Here is a 27084-nt window from a genome sequence, read left to right as displayed (position 1 = left end):
TCTAATTTAAAAAAAAAAAAAATTGAGAAGAAAACCTTAGAAAATTTGAATATTAAGTCTTTGTTTATTGTAGAAATTAAGGAATGGATAGTTCTATATAAAGAAAAGAAATAAATTCTTTTAGTTAAATGTGTATACTTTAGGATACACCTTGATTTTTATTTAATCACACTATTTAATGAACTTCTAAATAAGTTACAAGTAAAATAAATCCACTTGTTATCAATGAGAATTAATTTGAACCAATAATCGATTAATGCTTGTAGGTCGTGAGTTCAATACCCAGTATAAGAATTAATTCCTCAAGGACCACTTGGTGCGTTTGATGTGTGGGCGTTGCATTGCACATGCCCTGGGACTAATCCTTGGACAAGACCATGGTCTATACAGCCTGCTCTACTATCTACGATGATGCCTGATTATCAAAAAAAAACAAAAAATGATTGGCACCCTTAAGCAAACTACTAAAAAGAAATTTGCTATTGGTGTTAGAATAGAAGTTCTTTTTAAAATTGCAGAGCTCTTTGTAAAAGTAGGTGCGGTAATAGGATATTTCTTAATAAGAAGCAGTACGAATCCCAAGTCTATGAACGACACACGTGGCATTATTCGATTAAAGGTCGTCGAGTCTATAAAAAGGCTGCTAGGGTTTCCAAACTCAATTCAGTGCCATTGTTTAGGGTTTGAGCTCTCTAATAATGAGATGGGAGGCTCAGGGTTTTGGTTTTTTAGGGTTTAGTCTGTTAAACGTTTTATCTGTGAGTTTATGATAGATAAAATTGTTTTTATGAATCCTCTGTTTCGTAGAAAAGAATGAGAGGAGATATCTCTCGTTGTGAAGAAACAGAGGAAGAAAGACAAGGCGAGATATCGTTTCAGTCGCCCATTTCCTTGATTGGCGATTCGATTGTTGCTCGTCTACATGTTTTTTTTATATTTTTATTTTTCCCCAAAATAATTTCCTCTTTATCTTCTTCTTCTTTTTCGATTCTAATTTTTATATTTCTTCTGAGATCTGAAATGAGGGAGGAGGATGGAGTGCAAATGATGTTAAAGAAATTTAAAAAATTCTTCACTTTGAACCTATTGGAGAGATATAGATCTCCATGCGGATCAAATTTCAAACACTGATGCACTCTTTACCCCTTCAATATTAATTTAAAAAAAAAAAAAAAAGGATTTGTTGGCTTTGATTTTTGAATTTGTTTGTATAAGGGAAGGGAAGTTGGAAACCCTCAGAACGAAATTGTGAGAAAATAAATCTTAAAATTTTCAGTATGATTTAAGAGAATGAATAAAAATCTTGGGCTCATGACCAGATTCAATCGATTCTAGGGCAAAAACAAACATAATTTATTCATAATTAACAATCCGAGGTTTACAATATAAAACATTGTAAGTTTGGATAAATAAATCTAAAGGTTAATGTTGGATTGAAGGTCATTAGTCTCGAAGGAAAGAAAAAAAAAAAAAAAAAAATCAAAGGTTTTAAAGGTAGAAGATGAAGCCATTTGGGGTCGCCAAGGTCCTAGCCATCTCGACATTGGTCCATCGACATAAACAAAATCCATGGGTTGACACAAAATAAAAAAAAAATTCAGAATTTTTAAAAACCTACCTCCATAGTTATAATCTTCCGAAATCTTAACTTAAATTGAAAATGTGAATAATTTACTTTCTTCTACACCTAAGATGTGAATGATAAGGTGCAAATTGAACAACCCATAAATCATTTTTAGAGGCAAAAAATTGTAATGCAGTAGATTTCTTGGATGCCTTTTATGTAAAGAATTCGAGTAGCCTTTCTAAGGGTGGGTTCACCTTGTGGCATCCAAATCATGATATGAATTTTAATTTTAAGTTTGGGAGTTCTGTAGAAGCTCGATAGCCATCCATTTTTTATTTGAATTTTTCAATGAAACTTAAAAGAGGCCATGTGGTTAGGGGTGGCATTCGTGTTGAGGTGAGGATATTATGAAAATTTATCAAACCCAAACCCAAATCCGACTTATTTAATAATTGTGTCAAAAATTAAAATCCAAACCCAACTCATTTATAAATAAATATATCTAACCCAACCTATATATAACCTGTTTAATAAAATTTTAATCTTTATTGAAAAAAATAAGTTACAATTTCACCACCAAAAATAAAATACTATTACTAAAAATAAAATCACATAACAATAAATTAAGTTCAATGGTGAAAAATAATTTTCTTTTGAATCATTTTTTTTTCAAAATTCATATAATTTTGTTCTTTACAACCATGTGGCATCAAATCATGTTTTTAGATGTCATAAGGTGATGTGATTATTAAACTTTTCTTATTAAGTTAGTAAGGAAAGTGTTTTTCATTATTATTATTATTAGCTAAGTGAATTGTATTTCATTATCACATATATTTGCCCAAATGGATATTCATATTAGGAATCAAAAACCACACGTCTCTAGATTTCAATGGAAAAATAGATTAACAAAAATAAATAAATATAAATAAATAAATAACTTAGTAAGGGAAGTGATTTTCTTTCCCAAACTAAAAACTTAACAATTATTATTTGAAAAATATCTTAAAACAACGTTTATATCATACAATTTTAAAAAATTATATAATGGGAAATTCCAGTAAAAAAAAAAGGGTAATTTAAAATTTTCTTAAATAAAAACTACACGTTGATGCAGAATAACTAAACATGTCAAAATGGATTAAGTAGGTTGACGCCCTTAACCCGAACCCAACCCATTTAATAATCGTGATAGATGGATCGACACTATTATGACCCAAAACCACTAATTTCGTATCATTTTCGAGTCGTGCTAAGGTTTAAAATCTTACTATGTTAGTAAGAAAAGTGTTTGGCAAAGATCAATGTACACTTAACGCAGATATCATGATATTTTTTTAGATTAAGACTTTAAGTTATATTTTGATATTGAGTCATGATAATCTGACTAGTCCTAACGTGACAAGTTTGGGTGCCGCAAATCTGTAAGCCTCAAGATAGATGATTCCCTCGGAATACACATTTTTATGGGGAAGTGCAATTGTATATCCCAAGGCTTATAGATCAGTAGCTCAACTTGTCACATCAGGAGAGTCGTTTAGTGTGTCATGTGGGGTAGTCACACAATTCTTTGACATTTGCACTGACAAGTACCACGTTACCCTGGAGCGATAATTCTTCTCACCACACAAACCAAGTTGGCTCCTTCAAGCAATCCCAATTTTGCCCCTCAAATGAAATTTTTTTATCCAAAATATTTGAGGTTTGTTAAATGAATCTTGTTCTTGAATTCCATTTTATTTAAAGCTAAGTCTTTTCTTAGTGAGAGTTCATGGTCTTTCTTTCATTCTTTTGGGATTTTCAACTTGAATTTCTCTTTTTGATCATGATTTTAAATCTTGTCCTAGATGACTTGTTCGAGTTGTCTTGGTATCATCCACCAACAAAACAAGTTGACAAGTCTCAAAGACCTGGTTTGTTCTAAATTCTAAAGCATTTTTTTTTAAAACCTCGTCCAAGACGACTCAAATAAATCGGATATCTCGTCTGAGATGACTTGTTCATGGACAGACAACACGTCAAAACGAGTTATAAAACCATGCTTCTAATTGGGAAAGTAATCAGATTTCATTAAACATGCCCAAACTATCTGAATTGACTTCTTCAAGTTTATCGCCTATTAGAACTACTACATTTTTCTGAATGTATTCACTGAGAAAATAATGAAACCAATTTTAGCAAAGAACAAGGGTGAAAATACCCTTAAAACGTAGTTAAACATGAAATCATTGAGACGATAATTCTACATAGATGTTTAATCACAGAAAATGAAAGAAGATTAGGCACTTGAATCATAAAAAAGGAGGGATATTATAAGGATCTCAATTATGCCAAGAAATCAAAAAAAAAAAAGAAGAAGAAGAGAATGGTAGTCATTTATTCTTTTGATGATTCCCACACATCCCTGGAATTCACCACCATTCTCAATTATTTCAGAGCATGAACTAAGATTCTTATCTACAAAGTTAAAAGAGAACAAAACCCACCTAAATGGGTTACTGTGTTACCTCTTAAAACACGAGAATGAAATTGACGAGTGTTTCAAGCTGGAAACGTCGAACGTCTCCATAAACCTCTGATCTGAAATCCTAGCTTTGGCAGCTGCAAATTGTTGATATTCACTAAACACTGATGAAAGACACCATCCTTGCAATTTTCTTAAGCATCCAACCACACAACCCGTTCGATGCTAAAAAAATAAGTACAAAAAAACATTTAGATAATTACAAGGTTTAGAAACCAGACATTTGGAAATTGGGAGAAATAAATCTCTATGAACACACACCTTTCCTCGTTTGCAATGAATTAAAAGTGGGTGATTCCTAATATCTGCATTGCCGACAAATAGGATATATATTATTTACCTGAAATTAATAACCCTATTGGTCACAAAAATTTACCTTAAAAACTTAAACTATTTTTAATACCAAGGGCAACTTTGAGTGCCTCGTGAATTGTTTCCTCTGGCATGTTCACAAAAGGCTCCTGTATTCAACACAACCTCTGTTATCAGTCCATAGAAAAATAAATTTTCAGATGTATAGAGTATTTCAAATAATCTAATACAACGACGACAACAAAGGCTTATCCCAAAGAATTGGGTTGGGTAAACGTATCATGTTCCTCCAATCCACTATGTCCAAAGCCAATCCTTCTTCTATCGAGAGTGAGTGAAGACTTGGGTTTGGACAGAGTTGAATGGAGAAACAAAATTCATTTAGCCATAATAATCAAGTGAACGATCTTGGAAAATAGGAATTATTCCATCTTCATGGTTAGCAGAGGTATTTCTTCAATGGTGAGCCCTTTCCAATTTCTAGCTGATGGGAAAAATGGAGAATCCCGCTTGGGTACATACAACACTGAAGAATTGACTAAAAATATGTCGGAGTCAAATTGGTACTCCACAGCAACAGCAAGTGTTGCTGTAACAGACCCCAAATTCATCATCATCTAGATGTATGTACAAATTGTAGCTGGTCAAAGAAACTAGAGGGAGGGTGTATAAAGAAAACTAAAACGAAAAGGAGATGACTTAGAAACTAAGGGTTTTACAATAAGTAGGGCCACGGCAGAATGTGGATTTTTCTTTTGCTAGGTAAGAGAGATTAGTCGTTAGTAATTATTAGTAGGTGGAGGCGGATTTTGAACTCAGATCGTGATATCAACACTCACAGACTTTAACCAACTTAGCAAGCTGGCACCTTCAACACCTACAACTAAATGTCGACATACTTAATAATGGCACTCATAAGGATGAGGTGCTAGCTAAGATTACCGGGTGACAAATACCCCAAAACAACTACTTCCATTAGTTACACATAAATATTATGCATTGAAGTAGTAAAAAATATTTGAAGATGCATCTCTTGGCAAAAAAATATAGCTCAAGATAAAGTTGATTGAAAAAATAGGAATCGTGTTTCTGATCCTAATGATAAGGCAAGGATGATGATGATGATGGTGGTGGTGTGGATTAAATAAGGTACAATAGGTTTCGAATTTTGATTTCTATAATGCAAAGGAGAAGATCAACAAGGCCATGTGGTGCAAGTCAAAATAGATGTCTCATGTGACAGTAGGATGGGTATTGATGCAGGATGACTGTTCAACGTTTTATGTGTGACAATGAAAAATGATTGCCTTGGCAAGGGGAACACAATGAAAATTTTAATTTATTATTATATCTCCTACTTAAGGATACCAACAGGGTAACGAGTTGGTAATCATCCAATATATTTTTTGATACCCTAGACTCTAGAGGTTATATAAGTAGAAAATTAACAAGAGATGTTTACATTAGCAGCATAGAACCATGGGACATGAAAGAAGTAGCATGGCCGAAGAGGTTCTGTGCATGTCTGGGGAATGTAAATACCAGTGAGAATTACACTGTGACCTTTATTTACAAGGCAGTTGTCTCAGCTAAGGAAAAGGAAGATGTTTTAAATGATAATGAAAAAGGAGTACAAGTCAATCTGGGAGGTAACTGGAAGATACGAAAGCAACTACTTCAATCACTCATTTAGCATGCTCATTTCTTAAATAAAACTGGTACTTTACATCAATATGTGGCCTAAATGATAATAAATAACCCAACAAAAGAGGCCTGATTGATTGCCTCAAAAAGACGGATGGATATCAAAATATCACAACATAAAAATCCCAAATACATGAATCCATAGAAGAACTCATTAAGGCTTTAAGAAGAAGATTGCTATAGTTGCACTGTATCTAGTTGTGAAAAGAAGGTGTAGAACATTTAAACAAGTCTTAAAGTTTTGTCTAATCTGTAACCACACTAAGCAAAAAATGTAGTATCAAAAGGAGGTTAATTGATTATCGGAGAAGTTCCTGAGAGGTTTTAAAACTAACCCTCGTTAACCTCCATACGTTGGGAAAAGAAGCAGCAGCAATCGGTGGTCAAAATCATCAATGATTCGTGTTGATGGTATTATACTGGGTAGGTACTTAATGTCCATATAAAGACTTTCAAGATGTTGGCAGATACGAAGATCCAATCTCACACCAACAGAAAGTTGAATTCGAAAACCGATGGGCAATGGAATTGACACCGAGGAGGGGAAGTTTAATCCAGACTATCTTTCCTGCTTCCAGTATTTCCACCTAAGCACCCATCAGAAACAAGGGAATCAAATGTTGTCGGTTCTTCAAGTAAAGGGGAACCATATAAAGTAAAAGCTTTGACAACCAAATTAGGATCTTAGGCATCGAGATTTTAAAAAACAGGCTTGAGGAAGGAGTCCTGCTCAAAGTTCTCCCCTTTCGATCAGTTGGTTTTGTAAGATTGAACTGGAAGATTGGACAATAGGCGAGAGTTCAAAGAAACTCGGACCAGATCCCGGTTGCGGGAGAAGATCTATGTCACCACTTTAAGGGTTGTTGGGAAGGGATGGGCCAACAAGGCTGACGATCGAAGCAGATAATAATATTCTATGCATAATTCCACAACTGATGAAGATTTTGAACCTTTTTTTTAACTAGCTCTTTTATCTTTCCTTCTTTTTTCTTCTAACCACAAATTCTTGAAAGTAAATATAATTTAATATTGTAAATATAAAAAATCTTATATAGATGTGAACTATCATTATTTATTTTTTATCCCTCAAGGAAATATCATCAAGCCTCACACAAAGGACAAAAAATGCCATGTAATCCTTTACTTTGTCCGAGTTACAAAGGATTGCATATAAAAAAGAGTTATGATGGAAAGATGTGAAACACAGCTGAATTGACAACAATAAATTAATAATGCATCCAGATCACAGATAGAATTTGAGCTGCCACACTTGGGTAAATAAGAACAAAAGGTAAAATCCATCTGTGCGCATGTCCTCATGCAAGCTCTTGTCCAGGGTCTGCTATTTTTGCTATCAAAAACCACAGAGATGGCCAAAATGAAAATATAGACCACTGATCAGACCAAGTATGCTGATATGCATGCACATGATCTTTAGGACACAAGTAGCAAAGGGTAGTGTCTTTGGCACGGAGAAACCAAGTAGAAGAGAAATGATATAGTAATCTTCCAGGCTAGTGCTGAAGGCACTACAGGTCGGTCCTGCTTCAATTAACCACCAAACACCCCAGATTCGACAGATCCATACAAAGGCCAAAAGTTTATTTTTCCTATAGAGACTATATGAGGAGTTGAGGGTATCAGCTCTATATCAGCAAAGAGCAACATTATTGTGCACAAAATTGGAGTACTGGGACAGACAAACGAACTAAGCTGCATGAACATTTTCATTATAATGCTGCTTCAGTGTATTTTCAGGAACATGAATCATGATCGACTTCCATATAAATATAATGATACTTCATGGCCTTCTTCCTCTTACAAGACCATAACATACGATTAACTTCAAAGGTGAATCCTAACATAAATCTTCTACAATTGATCCAATCCACATTTATGAGCAACCTATATCTCAATGTATAACTTATTTATCAACTACATCCCTAAATCCCTGTACATCAGTCTCTTTCAGTGAGACATTATATCCATGTCTCAGAAACACCCTATATCAGGTTAAAACCTCTTCTGCCCCACTAAATCAAGTCATAGCTAGATGATTTCACAGGGATGACAATGGGCTCAAGTTCTCTATGCCACGCCTTCTTCATGGGGTAATGACATCCATCCTTTTTTTTTTTTTTCTTGCTGCATCTGTTCTAGGTCTCTAACTTGTTCAAAATCACCCTACCATCTTTCCAAGCATTTAATCCAACTTTTAATTAGAACTCATCTCATCTTTACTACTACCAAATTGAGTTTATGTTGTTTTAGCAGACAATTTTACTCCATTGATCATTCACGTGAGATTGATTTTATAATAACGAGATACAATAAGTAGGTGTTATTTGTAATGGACTCCACATGGGTATATTCTTACAATGAGGTTTCATCTATAAAAAGCATGGCAAGGCATTCTCAAGGTTACTTGCCTGTGTAATTCATGAATCGATATGAACAGGCATACATCCAGCCATGTACAGCAGTGCTACCCTTTTTGTGGTAATGATTTTTTTACATACATTCTATAAAAGACGGCGTGTTCCACTCTCGATACACTGCTTTACTAAGTTGTTAAACACAACTATAGTTGTTTCATAGTCTCCTCTTTTCAAAATTTAGTTGTATTTTTTATGTTATTGAATAGCTCTTCAGAGTATAGAAGTGTTTCTTTCAATTTATATGAATTTCTTTCCTTATTTTCACTTAAAGAAACCTTTTGATAAGAATACAAATAAAATATTTAGTACCATAATATGTGTGTAAGGAAGTGTATATGGAGCTTCTCAAAAATGATCATATGTTGGACACCAACACAGATGACCTTGTCGTTGTTACCGAAGAATTTATGGATGTCGTAACTTATACATGAACCTCAAAAAAATGATATAGGTAATATTGCATTTTCTTTCACGTGCACAAATTGAGTTGCATGTCCAAAGTGTAATACCTCCCATGCAATATTTGGCTATGGAATGATAATGTCACAAAGTCCCCATGAACCCGTGCCGACCTCAATGACTCCATAACACTTACAATACAACAACCAATTTATGCACACTAAAAGCACTTGAAATAGATCAATATGTTTTGACGGGATTGTTCAAAGTTCAAACACTTGGAGGTGTTTGACAAGTATCAGGACTGAAGAAGAATCTAAATTCCCTTTCCAAATATTATTTGAGGGGACGGATTCCGTTGTTTAAGATTTATTTTTATCTATCTTGGCTCTTTTGTTCTCTTGGAGCAAACTCTTTGTGGACTTCAAAGGGGTCTTTTTTGAGGATTTTATTATTAGATGGGAAAGGGTTAGTAACTTGTCTATAGGTTACCTCAGATTGTGGGAGTTTCTTTTTTTTGGTTCGTTTCCTTTGTCTTTCTGGGACGGTCACGTCGACCTCCCTTTCTTTTTCTCCTCCATTTCTATTAAACTTATCTAATCTATCCGAAAAAATTATTATTATTGTTGTGGATTCCAACTATTATTCTACTTCATTTGGTATAATAATAATAATAATAATAATAATAATAAAGACAATAGTGGGTCCCACTCTAACTACAGTTGTGGGGGTATAAATGTCCCACCCCTGCTACAATGGAGTTTCTTGTCTTTCCTCTTCACCACCTTCAACTATATTGTCTTTGATGTAGTTCCCATGTTAGAGGTTGAAGTCAACTATATAGCTCCTTCTGAGATCCTAGTAGAAACATTTAACAATCGAGAAGGAAGAATGTTGTTGTGGCAGTTTGGGTGAGAGAGACTCACCATCAAGAGTGGTATTCTAACTCTTATCAACAAAGCCTTACCCCAAATCTCAACTAAACGAATATTGCTCCTCCATTTAATTTTGTCTAGAACCATGTCTCTTGTTAGAATGTCAATCTACATTCTTTTGAGTCTTGCTCTCACCCTTTTATTCCGTTCAACTAGGATATTCCTTCTAAGGTTGTAACCGGTCTTCGTTGAATGTGCACAAACCATCTCAATTGACTTTCTCTTAGGTTATAGCATATTGGAGCCACTCCTACATTTTTTCGAATGCCCATATTTTTCATTAAATATTTTACAATCTTTCCACTAATCAATTTCAAGATCTTCATCTCTCCTATGCTTAGTGTATTAACATGATGCTCCATATCTGCTCATAAGACATTTGTTGATTGGGTGAGATTATGAAATCGGTGCACCTTACTCTCTTAATTGTCACTATGATCACTTTGAAACCTCATGGCTTTGGGGGATTGTGGAGCCTACTGGATCAAGTGATCCATTACAAAGCAAAATGGTATGTGGAGAATTACCGCTTTTGAAGAGCCATCCTTGAACCATCAATACTCCATATTTCAGTTCGTAAATTTAGAATTATTTTCTAATATTTTTCAAGTTAATTGACCAGACATTTAAATATATTGAGCATATCTATATATAGATTAAATTACAGATGTATATGAATTTTCACTCTCTCACTGATATAATAAATAACCTTATTACTTTCTTTATATACATCTCATGTTCTCTATAATCTACACTAACAGATTCCTAATTAATAACTCTCCATTTGAACAATCTCAAATTTTTTACGCTAAACCTCATTAACTTCCTTCAAATTAAACAAACAAATAAAAAAAAAAATGTTAATCAAATTGAACAAAAGCTCACCTTGGATCCTTCGATCCCAAACTGAAAAAGACGAATTCCATTCAACTTGAGAAACTCAATGTTCGCCTCTGGATACGGTTCCGGACAAAGATATCTACTCCAGTTCATCAAATCAAAACCCTAATCCACCAAATTCTCACCAAAAAACAAAAAACAAACTTGAACTTCAAAGATTTCAACTTCACTTACACAATGGAGCGAAGACCGATGGTTTGTAAAAAGGCGAAGTTGGAGCTTTTAGGAAAACCAGACCTGAAGACGCCATTATCGACCATAGAGAAGTTCAGAGGCGGATCAAACAGTCCTTCTTCTTCTACTACTTCATCTCCGACTACCTCTACCTCTTCTCCGACTGCCGGAATCTCCATCTCCGGTGACTTCTTCACCTCTGCAACTTCTTCCATCAGTCTCGCCATCTCTCTTCCGAACTTCTCAATTTTCATCACTTTCGCGCCAAAAAAAAAATAATAATAGAAGGTCAACGATTCTCAGAATCACAACTTCTTCTTCTTCCTCGTATTTTTCGGTTGCTATAAATAAACAAAGTAACGGTTGTATAGAATCATACGGCGCTGGTTGTTATAATGCGCCGTGGGTGGAATGACGACTGTTGAGAGTTTGGAGTCTAGACGGCATTGAACAGGGCCTTCTCTAGAGAGAGAGAGTAAGTTCGTTTTCGAACGCCGAGAGAGAAATATTTAGTGTTTTAACTTACACATATATATATATATAAAAATCAATCAAGAATGTACACGTGGATGAAAGATCCGAAATTTATTGGTGATCCACAAGTTTTATGATCTATATAGGTTTATGAAAAATGTGGTCGACTTGATGAACGATTTGGATTGATGATGGATTGTGGCCTACAGTGAACATATTTGATGGAATAGTACCATATTTTTCCTTTAAATATATTTTTCGGTTTTTGGGCGGTTAGGGTACATTCGAAGGAATATGCTTAGTGTTGTCGTATATACTTTCTTGAACGCTCGTGTCGCCACGTACACTGTCTTTGTCTTTTAGTGGAACTTGGATGGTACGATTTTTTTTATTTTTTATTTTTTTTAGAACAATTGTTTTCAAAAAAAATATATAATTTTCTTATAATTAACGTTGGAAAAATGTTTTTTTTTTTTTCTCAAAAATATTTATCACTAATTGAGATTGCACATTTACACCAAAGAAACTATCAATGGTGACATAAGCATTTATTTTTTAGTCCGACTAAATCCCGAGATTTTATTTTATGCATCTCAAGGTCTTTTTTTTTTTTTTTATGGTGGATGAGTCTTGGTAAAGTCTTTTTCCTCGTTATTATAGTAAGGAAAGGGTTTCACTTTATTTTTCCATATGGAGAAGAAGAATATTATTTTACTTGAAAAAATGATTTTTTAAAAAAATACACAATCATTTCATGCCTAACAAATGATTTCTCTTTTTTATTTTAATCAATTTTTTTCCTCCTTATAATATTATACAAACCCTTATATTCCTTTTAGATGGCTAAGAATTCGACAAAGAGAAGGCAAATGCAAATGTATTTCCTCATGTACACATGTCATAAGCTTATTGATTGGATTTTATATTAATTTATTATTTAATTTATGTATTAGTTGGGGCATGTGCGATGTCAATTATGTTCATGACGTTTTTAAGGATCTTAAAAATTATTTTTTTCAATCTTGTTTTCGTCTTAAGAAATTAGTTTTTAATAATACGCTAATGATTATCTGACTCGAAATTTGCAGTCAATCTATACTCGGTTGACGTGGTAAGGGCATAGAAACATTGATTGTTTTCTTTGTGTATCCGAAGAAAAAGATCTATGATTCTATGCTCTTACCATGTCCGTCGTGTCTAGATCGAGTGAAAATTTTCGAGTCAAAAAATCACAACTCTTAATAATATCATATGAAACTTGTTTCCATTTTTCCATCTTAGACAAATATTTGATGTTATATCTCAAACATTCTAAATTAATAATGCAACATCCCATGTTTAATATGGGTACTATCGAAAAGATTGGCAAAAAAACACAGACGTGCCGAAAGAATCATTGTCGTTATATGTAATAGATTAATGAAACTGACATAATATACAGATGAGGAATGAAACAAATTAAAGTTGATATATAACGACATACATACAATAAGATTACGACAATACTAATGAAATTAAGATGTCTTCCCCACCATTATTTTGCTCGATAACATTTATATGAGGTCGGCAACATAAATCTTGTTGTGTCAATCAACTCTACCTATAACTTTTATGTCAAGACATGTGACTTCATATCGTCTCACCCTATTTATAATCAATAATGTAAATCAAACTATAAGTGACATGTAACATGGGAAGTATGGAATAACATTTGGAGCAATAATTTAAGTTATAAGGGTAGGGTCATTGACAATTATGGAATCTATGACTATTTGCACATCGAAACTTCATTTAAAAGTTGCATACCAAATAATATAATTTAGAATAATGTTGAAGTGACCTCAAAATTGGATCTCACATCGCACACCCTAACATGACCTTGAGATATGAGTGAAAAAGCATCTATAGTTTCTATCCACTTTCACGTCAAGATGTACGATATGAGATTCAATCATGAGGTCACTCCAGTACGACTCTATAATTTACTTTGGGTGATCATGTAAGAGAAGAAATATGTACAACGACATGTGAGTAATGACATTACTTTATTTTGTATCGATAATAAAAATTTCAAGGATAATAATATAAACAATAAATTATTTATTCAAGGTTAATTGGTTTATGAAAAATAAATATATTATTGTACAATAAGAAAACTATATATAAAAATTGTGTAATAAAATATTGTATGATTTTATTTTTATGTTAATGTAAATAACAATTTATATACGATTGGGAGCCATTGACTCATGAAAAATACATAATCCAACTATCAGGATTTATCTCAAGGGTACATGTCGCATCCTCGAGATATGTTTTTCATTAACATAAAGAGAGAGAGAGAGAGAGAACATGGCCTTAATTCTACAACTAGACAAGTTACCTCGAAAATCAACCTAGTCGACAAATTAGAAGAAATTTCTATGTTATTTGATATACACTCAAAGTGTATAGCTCACTTAATCTAATTATAAATTCATCAAGGCGAAATAGAAACTTAATTGAGTTACATCTAACTCGCATTTGTTTTGTTTTTTATCTTTAGTATATTCACATTCATTGTCATTTTATTATAAAAAAATATATTAAATTAAATTAAATTAAATATATAATTTTAAAATTTAACATCTAACTTGTGTACGGGTTAATATAAATGTAGTTGAAATACGCATTTCTTTCTCAATTGTGCTTGCATATTCATTTTTGTACTAAAGATACGATTTTTCTTACGATCCCTCTAACTTCTAGAAGTAATGATGTCTCACACTCTAACTCGTAATTCAAAGGTTTAGCAAATAAACTAAAGAGGTGAATTTCTCATATTTTGGGATCGTAGTAAGTTTATTTGAAAGCGAAAAAAAAATATTGAAACATAAGGGATAGTGAGAATAAACTTGAGAAGATGACTCGTTCATTATGGGTTTTGCAAACTTAAATAATTTATGAAAGACAAATTGAGACCCCTCCATTATTTTTAAATATCAATAAAATAAAATAAAATCAAAGAAAGCTCATAAAATGATTATGGACTATCGATTGTTCAACCATTTAGATGAGTGTATTTGATGCGAGGGGAAATTGGTGGAAAATTATATTTTTCATGTGTTTGATTGATTTTCTCTATGGAAATAGATTTTCATCTTCATCCAAAAATTTCAACGAAGTATAGATTTCACTTTCTACTTATCCCCATTAAAAAATGAAATCCACCCAAAATCAAAATCTAATATCTTTTTCCTTTTTCCTTTTTCCTTTTTCCCTTCACCTCCATCACCACAGCCATCGTCCTCATCTCCACCGTTACCACCAACCACTATCTTCCTCCTCCTCTCTCTCTCTCTCTCTCTCTCTCTCTCTCTCTCTCTCCTCTGTTCCAACGTCTTTCTTCATCTTCTTCTTCCTCCTTCCTCCTCATTTGCTTTTATTTTAATGGATTTTTTTTTTTAAATCAAATGTAACAAAATACAAAAATGTATTTTCCCACCCTTTCCTATTTTCTCATGGATTTCATTTTTCATGAAAATCAATGCCATCAAATACACCATAAGAAAAATCAAAGTAGAATATTAAAAAAATGATGAGTATATTTGTCTTTTAGTGTATCAAAACATTGCCCCACACACTCACACACACAAAAAAAAAAAAAAAACGAATGACGTGATCTCGTTAACTAGACTAATACCTAGTCAACCTTGTGTTATATGCCTACTCACAAAAAAACTACTATTGAAAGTAAAGAAATAAGAGTCGTGATAATCTGACTTAGGCACGTGGCATACTTAATCGATTTACCTGATGTGACAGGCTCGAAAGTTGTAGATGTGATCTCCTCAGGATATAGAACTGCACTTTTTATGAAAAATCGTAGTTCAATATCCCGAGGATAGCATATCAACGGTTCTTGAGCCTGTCACGTCAAATAAATCGATTGAGTTGCCACGTGGCTAAGTCAGACTATCTGCACTCAAAATAAATTAATAGACTTGATAATTTTAAATTATTGTAACTTTCGGTAACTTGAATGGATGTAAAGGAAACCTTTTACAAAAAGTGGCCAACATGTTAAACATCACAATTGAAGAAGTTAGGAACATAATTATCTATGTTAGTGGGGTTTGCATCCCATTTGGAGACAATTTTCTCTATCATAAATTTATGGCAACATTGAAAAAAGTTTAGTGTCACAACTTCTATATTAAATGCAAAACTGATTCTATTGAGATTAATTTTAAACCACTTTAACATAAGTAACCTTGATAAAGTTTATTAGAATTTAAATATGTTGAAATTTGAAGTCTTTTTTTTTTAAATAGATAGTAACATGGGATTTTTTTTTTCTTATATGTGTCAATGATCATAATTTAAGAAGAATTTTAATGTAGTGTTGGATAATCCAAAATATTACCATGTGAGAATGACTTGAGATGAGGGCAATGCAGTTCAAAATATTATTAACATGACAATGACTTCGAGATGAAAGTAATGTAGTTTTAAGTATAATAAAAAAAATTGTTGAACTCGACAGTAATTAAACATGACTTAAAAGCATCGAGTTCATCAATAATTTATGGACTATATTATTGACGATTATTATCGATGAACTCGACGCTTTTAAGATATTTAATTACCATCGAACTCAACAACAAAAAGTGGTGAACTTGACGCAATAAAAGTAATCCTAATTTTTATTTATTTTTGTCATTTTTTATATATTTTCGACTTCAATATTGGATAAATCTTATCAAAATATCCAAAATGCATAAATCATAGTTGTGGGACTTACAGTCGAATCAAAAGTTAAGACAGAATCATCCAAAATTTTAGAATCTCAACTTCGTTCTTTATATATTTTATTTGTATAAATCATCGAAATAAATAAATAAATATCCATCTAAAAGTTCAAAATTAAGAGTACATCAATCTCCATTCAAGACATAATCATCCAAAATTTTAGAATCTCAACTTCGTTCTTTATATATTTTATTTGTATAAATCATCGAAATAAATAAATAAAAATCCATCTAAAAGTTCAAAATTAAGAGTACATCAATCTCCATTCGTCATTCACGACAAAAAATATCATAAATGATCGTAAATTTCAAAAAATACTATAACGAGAGTTGAAGTTCATGGATCATTAAGAAAAGAAAAGTTACAAGTGCCAACTAGCTGAACTAGTAAGGTCTTTGGGTGATGATACTAGAGACCTTGATTAAAATCCCACCAACACTGATGTCCTATTTGATTCAGCTGCCTGAATCTACTGTTAGAAGTTGAAAAATTGAAAGCTTGTTCGATACAGTTTTGTAAAAATGTTGTGCTGTTTACCAGAATCTGGTAATTATTGTTTGATACAGCTTATGGAATCTACTATATTAGGGTAAAATAACCAGAATACCCTTAAGGTTGATAGTGTACCCAAAATGCATAAAACATTATCAGAATACCCTTATAAATATATAATTACATCAAATATATGTAAATATAATAAAAATTTATAAAAATAATTATTTTAATTTTAAAAAGTTTATAATTCTTTAAAAAATTAATAATTCTATAAAAATCTCGACAGCATCTCCTCTTAAAAATGGACATATGAAATTTTCTTAATAAACAAAATACATGCATAATATGCAATCCAACATAATGCACGCAGAATGCATAAAAAATTATCAGAATACCCTTATAAATATATAATTAAATTAAATATAAAAAATTTATAAAAATAATTATTTTAATTTTAAAAAATTTATAAATCTATAAAAATTATAAAAAAATTTCTTATTCTATAGAAATTTTCGCAGCATCTCCTTTTAAAAATAGAAATATGAAAATTTTCTGATAAACAAAATACCTGCATAGTACGCAATCCAACATCGTATATTCATAAACATCCACATTACATCGTATATATATAACACATCCACATAACATCTCATTTATATTCTGGTGTCGAGGATACTTGAACGATCGTCGTAGAAGAAGCTGGTGTCGAAATCGACTACTATCGAAGGTGGCTTGCTGAGGGTTAGAGCTTTGTGAGGATCTGTCGAGAAGAAGAAGGTTGTGCTGTGTAAGGCTTTGTTGAACCGTATCGATGTTGTTCAAGCACGTGGTGATGGCTATTGAAGATTCAAAATCTTACAAAAGAAGCTTGACATGAGCAACGAAATAGATGAGAAATCCGAGAGGGTAGCTTCAGAAAAATCCCAAGGAGAAAGCAGAGATCCCAAAAATAAACATTAGGTAGATATGCAAGTATCAATACTATTAGATCCATAAGGGGTGGACCAAGAGATTCATGGATAGTGGTAATAGAATATAAACGAAATACAATGATAAAGATAGATACTTGCATTGTATTTGGGTCGCAACCAAACAACTCAAATACAACTTGCACTGTATTTTAGTTGTAACTAATCATCTATCTATCTTTTTTTACCTACAAATTCGATGGAGATGCGCACACACACACACACACACACAAACTTCATAACTAGAAATTACCTCAAACAATTTTTTCTTTTTCCCTAGAGTGTTATATTAGGCACCAATCACTGTAACTGGAAAACAAACTAAAAAAAGAAAAAAAATTCTAAATTCTAATGAAGTATTTATCTCTTAAAGTTTAGGGGACTAAATAACCTGATAATATCCAGGTCTTTCAACAGCAGATCTAAACAACCAATTTGCACAAATCTTAAACATAGCCAAAAACAAACAAGTCCCACAAAACACAAAGAACATCCAATGCCCCAATCTCTTCTTCTCCTTAATATTCTTCCCAAACAAAGGAAACCCAAAAGTCCCAACATGATGAACGCTCTGTCATCGCTGATGGGTTTGCTTCTTTTCCGAAATTGAATCAGACCCATCGACCAAAATTGATTTTTGTGGGATTTCAAATCTTGGTGAGTTGAGTTGGAGATCGATACCGTGATGGGTATACAAGGTAAATCCTATTCTCTAATCTATAATAATTATTTTAGAGCTTGGAAAGCAAGCTCAAGCCCTTCCCTAAACCAAAAACCCCAAACGAAAACAATATTCGATCTACTAAAAAATCGAAATGAAAACAATATCCGATGGAGAGAGAGAGAAACCTGTAAGAGTTGATGAGAACGTCACAAAGGTTGAACTCTTGAAACTTCAACAATTATGCGAGGATCTGTCAAGAAAGATTTGAGAGAGAGAGAGAGCTTTGCGAGAAAGATGGATCTGTGCGAAAGAGGAATCTGTGCGTGAAAGAGAAACCGAACAGTGAAGAGAAGAAGAGAAGCAGAGAGAGATTTGTGAGGTTCTGTTGAGATAATAGAGACAAGGGGCAAACGGTTATTTCAATTGAACCGTTTTATTGGTGTTAACTTCTCTCACAAACGCGAAAAAAGCGGATTTCAATAACTTCTCGTATTTGCGTTTAAAAACGTAATTTTTTTAAAAGAAGAGAGAGAGACCGAATAGAGAAGAGAAGAAGAGAAGCAGAGAGAGATTTGTGAGGTTCTGTTGAGATAATAGAGACAAGGGCAAAACAGTTATTTCAATTGAACCGTTTTATTGGTGTTAACTTCTCCCGCAAACGCGAAAAAAATGGATTTCAACAACTTCTCGTATTTGCGTTTAAAAACACAATTTTTTGAAATAATTTTTTTTTATTAAACGATAATTACGAACCAAAACACATATTTTAGACGCAAACACACTAAAATCTGCATTTTGAAACTAAAACAAATAATACCTGAGTTATTGAACTCATTGAAAACAGGCTTACAGACCCTCCTACCCACCTCCCCCCCCCCCCCCCCCACACACACACACACTTTTTTTTTAAATAATAATGGTAATAATGAAAAGAAAAGAAAAGATCATTAAATGTACTATTAAGGAACCTCCCAAAACTCGACGAATATTCAGGAAAAAGTCCCTCTACCATAGGTTGTCAATGGATTGGATTTGACTCGAAATCTAATCCGTTCCAATAACTTCGAGTCTAAATCAATGTTTTGAATTCCGTTAAGGATCCAATAAGATTTTGCTTTGATATCTTATCGAAGCAGATCTGGATCAACAATGACCTGATTCGATAATATGTTAGAAAGTATATAAATTATATTATATATCTATTGAGATGTATGAAGTTTATTTAGATGTCATGTACAAAATCGGGTTTGCCCGGATCCGATCGTTAATGAACCTTTATCGGAATATTGAGTTCCAATAAAAACCCATTTTGATAACGGTCCAATCTTTATTGGATGAATACCGATTAGATCCATTGACAGCCTACTCTACCAACGTCTTTTAAGTAATTTTCCTAAAAGTCGTGATAAACGAACTCCCCAGGTGGCATACTCAAAATACTCTCTCGACTTGACAAGGTTCAGAATCATAGATTTTTACCTCGGGATACACATATAATCCTCATAAATATGTATCCCGAGGCAAAAAGATCTATGATTCTAACACATGCCACATCAGAAGAGTATTTTTAATATGCCACGTGGGAGAGAAAGAAAATCATTAGTCTTTTCCTAATTTAGTCGTGGGGTCATCATATCATTAACTGTAATTACAGTTGAAAAAAATTAAGAAATCTTATTGTTCGCAAGCAAGTAACGTAACAGAACCCTCTATAGTTTTAGTTTTACTTTTACTTCTCTGGGTAATAAGTAAAATAGAAAAAAGATCCCCAATTTTCTCAACTTCGATCCAAAATTAAACGAAAAAAAAGAAAGAAAGAAATGGAATCATTCGATCTATCTTTCTTATTACTGATTTGGAAATCATAGATATCGAGTGTTTGATTGTTTTTTGTAAAATATTCTGATTCTACGCTCTTTCGCCTCTTTAATTTGATAGTTTTGGAAATTAAAATACTGATTACTTGCCCAAAATCGTTGTTTTTTTCTGGGTTTTTTCATGGGTGAGGGATAGATTAAGTTGGTTCATGTAAAATTGATTTCCCCCCCCCCCCCCCCCCCTTTTTTTTTTTGTGAGAGTGATTGTGTGGTGGTGGTGGTTACAGTGGAATTGTGATCGGTTGTTGGAGTGAGGGTTTGAGATTCATCGATCAATGCCGGATAGTCGACAAGTTCAGAACAATGGTTTCTCCACTTCTTCTAATGCCTCAGCCGATAAACTTGATGGTAATTCGATCTCTTTTGGTTTCTCACTTTGTTGTTCTTTTGATAGCGAGCTAACCATGATCTTATTGAATTATGCAATTTGGGTAATTTTGAATGACATTCTGACTTTTTATGGTTTTAGAGCTGAAATGCAACAATTTGTTGAATTATATAACGTGTTTGTTTCAATTCGGGTTGATTTTCGAGTGTGTGTCGTTCACTTTTTCATAATGTTTGATAGAAATTACTTGTTTGGTTAGATATGCAATGCATCTATTTTGCAATTTGTGACTAAAAATGTGATGGTTTTTTTGTCTCGGTCCATTGCAAAAGCTATGTGGCGGTCGAAAATCCAAAACCAGGATAACCAGGACGGAGTAATTCACTCGAGCTTGTATCCTGATCGTCCGGGTGAACCTGATTGTATCTATTATTTGAGGACGGGGTTGTGTGGGTACGGAAGCAAATGTCGGTTTAACCATCCTGCTTATGCCGGGCAGGTATAAATAATTTTTACCATATTGGGTTAAATTTCGTAAATAGCTACATTTGTTTTTTTGGTCCTTAAGAAGTTAAGATGTGAGGTGTTTACGTAGTGATCTGTTTCGTGCTTGCTTGTTTTACAGAACTCCAATGTTGCTCGTTACAGAGGTGAATTTCCTGAAAGAGTTGGACAACCTGATTGCCAGGTATGTTTCATTTTTGACTGAGATAATTTGCCTTTAAGTTGTCATTATACTTGATGATGATCTCCCTTTAGGTTTATGTATAAAACAAAGTATTGAATTTAAGGCACCCATGTTGAAGTATCTGGGTACTGTAGGATCTGATGGTATGATGGCCCCTTTTACTACATACTTTGGGTGGCAAACCCTGAGACGGGCACATAAGCTATAGACTGTTAGTGGGGAATCTGATTACGTCTCCTATAGTACGGTTTCTTGCATTTTCCCCCTTTACCCAATTGTTCATGCTGTCTTTTGTGCATCTTCTATTTTGTTTGATAAAAGGTTGGTTAGAAGGAAAAATAATCAGGGACGTGTCATTAAATAAAAGGAGGGTTCGCTTGAATTTGATACGATATCATGCAAAAATGCTATTGCATTTACCCCTTCAGATTTCATTCCCATTATGTTTTAACAGTTGGATATGGCATGTGACTCCATTTTGATGTTTTAAGAACGAGAGGAGGGTCCAAAAGAATTTGAATTGCGATGGTGAAAGTGGATACGACACACTTTCAATAACAGAAGACATGGCTCTAGGCACAATTGAAGGAATGGTATTTGTTTAACTAACCCCAAATCTTTGGTATAAGGCTTCGATGACGATTTAGTTGGCTCAAGTCAAGTTGCTAATACACCTGTCCCTATCGGTCAAGTAGTTCTTTTACCAATTGAAGCATGGCTACCTAATTAGTCTATTTTACATTATGACATGATATAACCTGCTGGATGCTTTCCTGGAAAGATAAAAACCTTCTTGGAAAAGTAATTAAAGAAAATCACTAAAACAAGGATAAGGTTCAATCCAGCTTACTTTTCCATTTAAATATTTAATATTCACTAAGAAAAGGGAAAGAAGGGGGAAAAACACAGTCCTGAACAATTTATTATCCCTAAGGAAGTTTCATTCCATGTGAAACGTATAGGAATATATTTAAGGTGCTATGCTTTAGGGAAACACAATTTTTGTAATCACTGCTTGCCTGCCTTTCGTATTTGCAGTATTTCCTAAAGACAGGAACTTGCAAATTTGGAGCAGCATGTAAATATCATCACCCACGAGACAGGCATGATGCAGGACCGGTCCCACTGAACATTTTGGGTCTACCGATGCGTCAGGTGCCTTCTTTTCTTTGATTTCCATTTTTTTTTTGGTTCTGGACTTGCTAGTGTTTGCATCCAAGGATTCACAGTTATGGACATTGATTCTAAATTATGATTTGTTACGCATATGTGACTACAGACAAGGTGATTGTCTGCGATTCTCATATTTATCTTTTTTTATCAGGAAGAGAAATCATGTCCGTATTACATGCGAAATGGGTCTTGTAAGTTTGGAAATGCTTGCAAGTTTCACCATCCCCAGCCACTTGGACTTCCAGCATGGTTACCAGGAGCACCATACATACCAGATACAAGCATGCAAGGTCCCCAGAGCTATATGCCTGTTGTTCTTTCTTCTTCCCAAGGCATCATTCATCCACGTCAAGGCTGGAATACTTATGCTGTCAGTAGTTTATCTCTTAAGTTGAACAAAATATTAATGTGACATGTGGATGCTGATATAATCTCCATTTGTGTAATGTATGTGTTCATTTGCAGCTGACTTATTTAAGTTTTCAACCTCTGTTGTTTTTGGTTGATTGTTTATGTATAATGCAAAAGCCATTTCAGAGTTTGTTTATACATTTGATCCACGCTTGTCAAAATGTTTGGTTGTTACACAAAAGTTTACACATTTACAGGTACACTTAGACATTTTACCTATGCTTGCCAAATGTTTGGTTGTTACTTATTAATATTTCCATATTTTACAAATATAGAGCTATGCAACAAGGTTTTCACTATCACATATTGATTATCTCAGATCGGTTTTATTAAATCCCAATCGGATTATGTCAAGAGTGGTGGGTTGTTTGGGGAAAGCAGAATTTTCTGGGTCTTTCTGGTTGCTATGCTTACTTCATGCGTATCTTAGACAATATTATTACATTGTATAGTCAGACGAAAAAAAGTACACTTTTCATCTTCAGCGCAAGAGCAATTAATCAGTGAGCTATTACATATTGTTACTTGTTCTTTTTTTTTTTTTTTTTGATAAATTATATTCTTACCTATTCTTGCATTCTTGTGCCTCATCTTCTTGGTATTTTTCAAGTACTTATGGCAATCTAGACATCTAAAAGCACGTTGAGGCATTACTCAAATTGAATAATATCTATCATTCCAAAATCAATCAAGACATCATGCTTTACAACAAAGTGACCCTGACATGGTTTCCTACTTCTATTGAGGATTTTCTTGTTCATGTTGCATCCTTTAAGTCGTCATCTCACGCTCCACAGGCATCTCCTACTCTTAATCAAAAGTTTAATGTAGCATGAAATGATTGCCCTCAGAGTGGTATTCTAGAGTGTTATGCGGCTATTAGGGTAGATAATATTATGGCTATCCATCAGCCTCTCCTTCCAATCCTACCACTATGCAGCACTGATCTTCTTATGACCCAACGATGCTGGAAGCAAGTAGGGGCTTTTTTCATAGGGTTTGATTGTGGAAGTAGCTAGGATGGGGCAGAGCTTTTGCTTTATTGGCTGGTGCCACCGCATTGCAACCATAAGGTCGTGGGTTCAATCCCACTTTCCCATCTAAGGAAAGAGAAGTGGGAAAGATCCTATATCTACATTCATTTCAATCAAGAAAAGAACATCTGTACTTGACGAATCCAAATAAGGGGGAATGAAAACACTGAGAAGAGTAACCAAGCATTAGAGGACCTAATAAGTATTTGATGTTAGTCTGGGTTTTGTTCTCTTACATAGAGCAAATATGAGAAATGTAGAACTGCAGACTAAGAGAAGGAAACATAACATAAGCTTTTGCAACCATGAAGGACAATGTTTTAGTAGTAAAAAGAATTGCAGGCCTGGTTCCTACCCATAAAACCTTCTCTAATGCTCTAATCTCTTAAAATCAAATGGATAAGCAAAAAAAGAAAGAAAAAGAAGGCATCTGCAACATATGTTAGTAACAAAGACGCATGGTCGTGTTCCCTATAGCTCTTTAAGCATGCTATTCTAATGGTCTTTCGTGAGCTGTGGAAAAGGACTAACTTTTTTCATAAATATTCTAGTTAACATGTAGGAACCATCTGTTGGGAAATGATTCCTAATATTAAATTGTCTTGTTCTCTATGTTACAAACTTGAGGTCATGCACCATTTGAGACATTCCTCAAAGTCATCCAGCAATGGCACAAGTATGAGTGGTGTACTTATCAAAAAAAGAAGTACGCATGGTGTACATCCCATGGATTTGGGTCCATTGATCCAGTGGGGTGACTTTAACCATCTGTTCTATCAGGTTTCCTTTTAAGGATCAAAAGCATATAGATATCACTATGTTGATTTTTGGTATTGTTGATCCTTTAAATGGGGGTGGGGCCACATCAAATGGTGGGTTCCACCATTGTGCACCACATGAATCAGTTTGTCATTCATGACATGTACTGTTATTAGGCTCTGACAATTCCCTACATTGTTTGTTCTGAAATTTATTTAATGTGGTTGAGTTCTCTCCTATTGTATATCTAATCCATGTTTTTATTCATTTACAATCAGGGAACCACTAGCCTTGTATCATCCCCCAATATTCTTGGTTCCAATCATGTCTACAACTCTAAGAATCAGGATGAATTGGGTTCAAGCAGGCAAGCTCACTTTTTGCCGACATCCGCCCCTCATTTCCCCGAGAAACCTGACCAGCCAGAATGTCAGTATTACATGAAGACCGGAAGCTGCAAATTTGGACCCAATTGCAAGTACAATCACCCTAAAGCGAGGGTCGCTACTTCGACTACTAGTGCTCTGAGCCCATTTGGACTGCCCCTGAGACCTGTAAGTTTTTTTACCATTCAATGACATTCTTGATCTCATCTCTATTTGCTACCCATTTCGTTACTTTCTTGATCTTCATCTTGATAGCTGATTTTATATTCTTTTTCTTATTTTACATGTAGGGTCATACCATATGCACATTCTACAGTCTGTATGGAATCTGTAAGTTTGGTTCGAATTGTAAATTTGATCATCCCTTGGCAGGATTCTATAACCATGGAATGAGCGTGCCCGTGTTATCCATGCCAGAATCACCTCTATTTTCTTACCATAGAAACTTACCGGTGACCCATTCATCGGAAACTTCACCTTCTAACTCATCAAGGTTTCCTTATCGGAATGGGATACCTGATGAAATAAGAACCAAATATCAGAACTCGGATATGAAAGCACCTGAAGATCCATCACAACAAGCTCCCTCACCAACAGAGGCTTCACCAACTTCTATGGAACACTCACACTCCCAATCTGATTCCCAATCCGATTAAAGTGCTCTCCCTTCTTTTTATTGCCCAGTTGCTTCAAAGGAAATTTTTTGCACATGTGCCTCCCACTACCCAATTTTACCCGCAGTTCTGTTGAATTGGATAGGCTATTTTAAGATCTATGTGGTGGGTGAAGGCAGGAAGCAAGGAGGGATTTTTTTATTTGTTTTGGTGGTGAATAAAATGCAGGTGAAAAATGTAAGTCCTTTTTTCTCCCCATTTTTTCACTTTTGTTGTTTTAAAGTCTTTATTTGCACAGACAATATCTGTTGTTAGATGTAAAAGAGACGTGATAATCTGGCGTCCCTTTCTGGCATACGCCCCCATCACAGAACCGTAGATCATTTGCCTTGGTATACACAAGAAAAATTAATGATTCTGTGTATCCCAAGGCAAATGATCTATGGTTCTGTGATGGGGGCGTATGTCAAAAGGGGGGGGGGGGGGTTAGAAAATCATTATTTGATGTAAAATGCTGAAGGATGGGAGATCTTGCATGTTTTGGATTGCTAATGTTTTGTCCTTCTACATTTGCAGGACCTGTTAAAAGAATTGGAAACATAGTTCAAATTAGTTTCAACGGGACATGTTGATTGCTTTCTGTGTGCATTATGAACCGATGAAACTTCAAATGTATTGAGAATTTACTTTTGTGGCATGGACTACATTTTGAGAATTTTTATCTTTATTAATGAAATTGTGAAAGTGGTTATGGACACACCTTCAATAACATTCGCAGCTACGGAAAAAAAATTGAATGGAGGAATAGTATTGTTTACCCAATCCCAAGTCTTTGGAATAAGACTTCAATGGTTGCATAGTGAGTGTCATTTTTGTTTTTTGGATCTCAATTTTAGGATCCAAAACTTATAAGATAACAATTGGTTCGGATCAGATCCAAATAATAAATAAATTTCTAAGTTTAAACTAAATGTCTAATATAATCCATACAACACCTCACATTTTATACGATTGGGGGCTCTTATCGGATAGGGACATGGTTGATGTAGAACCCATCTGATAGGCTATCAAATTGGATCCTTACCAAAACCCAAATTCTAACTCATAATGAATTGGATTTTGGGTCTGGGCCAATCCATTGACAACCCTAAATCATCCGATTTGATATCCATATATAGATTTGACGTCATTAGGAAGACTTTAAGTCACTCATATTGCCACATTTTGGCCTCATTAACATCTTCAGATTTGATAATCTTAGGTGACTTCCATTTGGATTTGAGCATTCTTTTATGGATGATCTTTAGTCATTAAATAGTTGATCATTTTTAAGTACTCTAAATATAATGTGGGGCCCAAAAAATGCGCCACAAGATATATTGTGGGGACAATATCACACTTTTATTATTAAGGAGTAAAGTATTTTTTTTTTTTTTTTTGTATATTTTAGTTTTTTATAATTTGTAACT

At 33.9% G+C, this 27084-nt stretch overlaps 2 protein-coding genes and 1 non-coding gene across 5 annotated transcripts; 2 read left to right on the top strand and 1 right to left on the bottom strand.

Moving 5' to 3' along the window:
• Positions 1–806: 806 nt before the first annotated feature.
• Positions 807–924, top strand: LOC147390161 (small nucleolar RNA snoR111). The gene has a single exon (XR_015170358.1). It is a non-coding gene; the product is annotated as a small nucleolar RNA snoR111 (small nucleolar RNA).
• Positions 925–3786: 2862 nt separating this feature from the next.
• On the bottom strand, positions 3787–11453 carry LOC147390160 (inositol diphosphatase DSP1-like). Its single transcript, XM_086458044.1, has 5 exons — positions 10954–11453; positions 10765–10858; positions 4495–4552; positions 4353–4396; positions 3787–4256 (listed from the first exon to the last, which is right to left on the bottom strand). Exons 1-5 carry the CDS (start codon positions 11205–11207, stop codon positions 4071–4073), a joined length of 636 nt encoding a protein of 211 aa, XP_086314170.1. The 5' UTR covers positions 11208–11453; the 3' UTR covers positions 3787–4070.
• Positions 11454–20092: 8639 nt separating this feature from the next.
• LOC147390159 (Zinc finger C-x8-C-x5-C-x3-H type family protein) lies at positions 20093–26374 on the top strand. 3 transcript variants are annotated; one of them, XM_086458043.1, is made up of 9 exons: positions 20093–20220; positions 20450–20570; positions 20883–21049; positions 21176–21238; positions 22277–22393; positions 22563–22781; positions 24894–25169; positions 25292–25852; positions 26192–26374. In XM_086458043.1, exons 2-8 carry the CDS (start codon positions 20498–20500, stop codon positions 25655–25657), a joined length of 1281 nt encoding a protein of 426 aa, XP_086314169.1. In that variant the 5' UTR covers positions 20093–20220; positions 20450–20497; the 3' UTR covers positions 25658–25852; positions 26192–26374. The 3 variants fall into 3 exon arrangements, with proteins under 3 accessions (XP_086314169.1, XP_086314168.1, XP_086314167.1); XM_086458042.1 differs by having other exon boundaries at positions 20100–20347; XM_086458041.1 differs by lacking the exon at positions 20093–20220 and having other exon boundaries at positions 20378–20570.
• The last annotated feature ends 710 nt before the right edge of the window (positions 26375–27084 follow it).

The sequence above is a fragment of the Akebia trifoliata genome, chromosome 11, assembly GCF_017979445.1.
Source record: "Akebia trifoliata isolate Shusen 1 chromosome 11, ASM1797944v1, whole genome shotgun sequence".
NCBI lineage: Eukaryota > Viridiplantae > Streptophyta > Magnoliopsida > Ranunculales > Lardizabalaceae > Akebia > Akebia trifoliata.
Note: the sequence above shows the minus strand (reverse complement) of the source record. Positions and strands in the feature narration are given on the sequence as shown.

Bases quoted from the DNA above. Each gene is read 5' to 3' on its own strand.
- LOC147390159 (XM_086458043.1), top strand. From the start codon at position 20,498: ATGCCGGATAGTCGACAAGTTCAGAACAATGGTTTCTCCACTTCTTCT. The intron at 22,394-22,562 runs GTGCCTTCTTTT...TTTTTTTATCAG, and splicing joins TGGGTCTACCGATGCGTCAG to GAAGAGAAATCATGTCCGTA. The intron at 22,782-24,893 runs GTCAGTAGTTTA...ATTTACAATCAG, and splicing joins AAGGCTGGAATACTTATGCT to GGAACCACTAGCCTTGTATC.
- LOC147390160 (XM_086458044.1), bottom strand. From the start codon at position 11,207: ATGAAAATTGAGAAGTTCGGAAGAGAGATGGCGAGACTGATGGAAGAA. The intron at 4,553-10,764 runs GTGAGCTTTTGT...TGTTGAATACAG, and splicing joins TTGGGATCGAAGGATCCAAG to GAGCCTTTTGTGAACATGCC. The intron at 4,257-4,352 runs GTGTGTGTTCAT...TTATTTTTTTAG, and splicing joins TTCATTGCAAACGAGGAAAG to CATCGAACGGGTTGTGTGGT.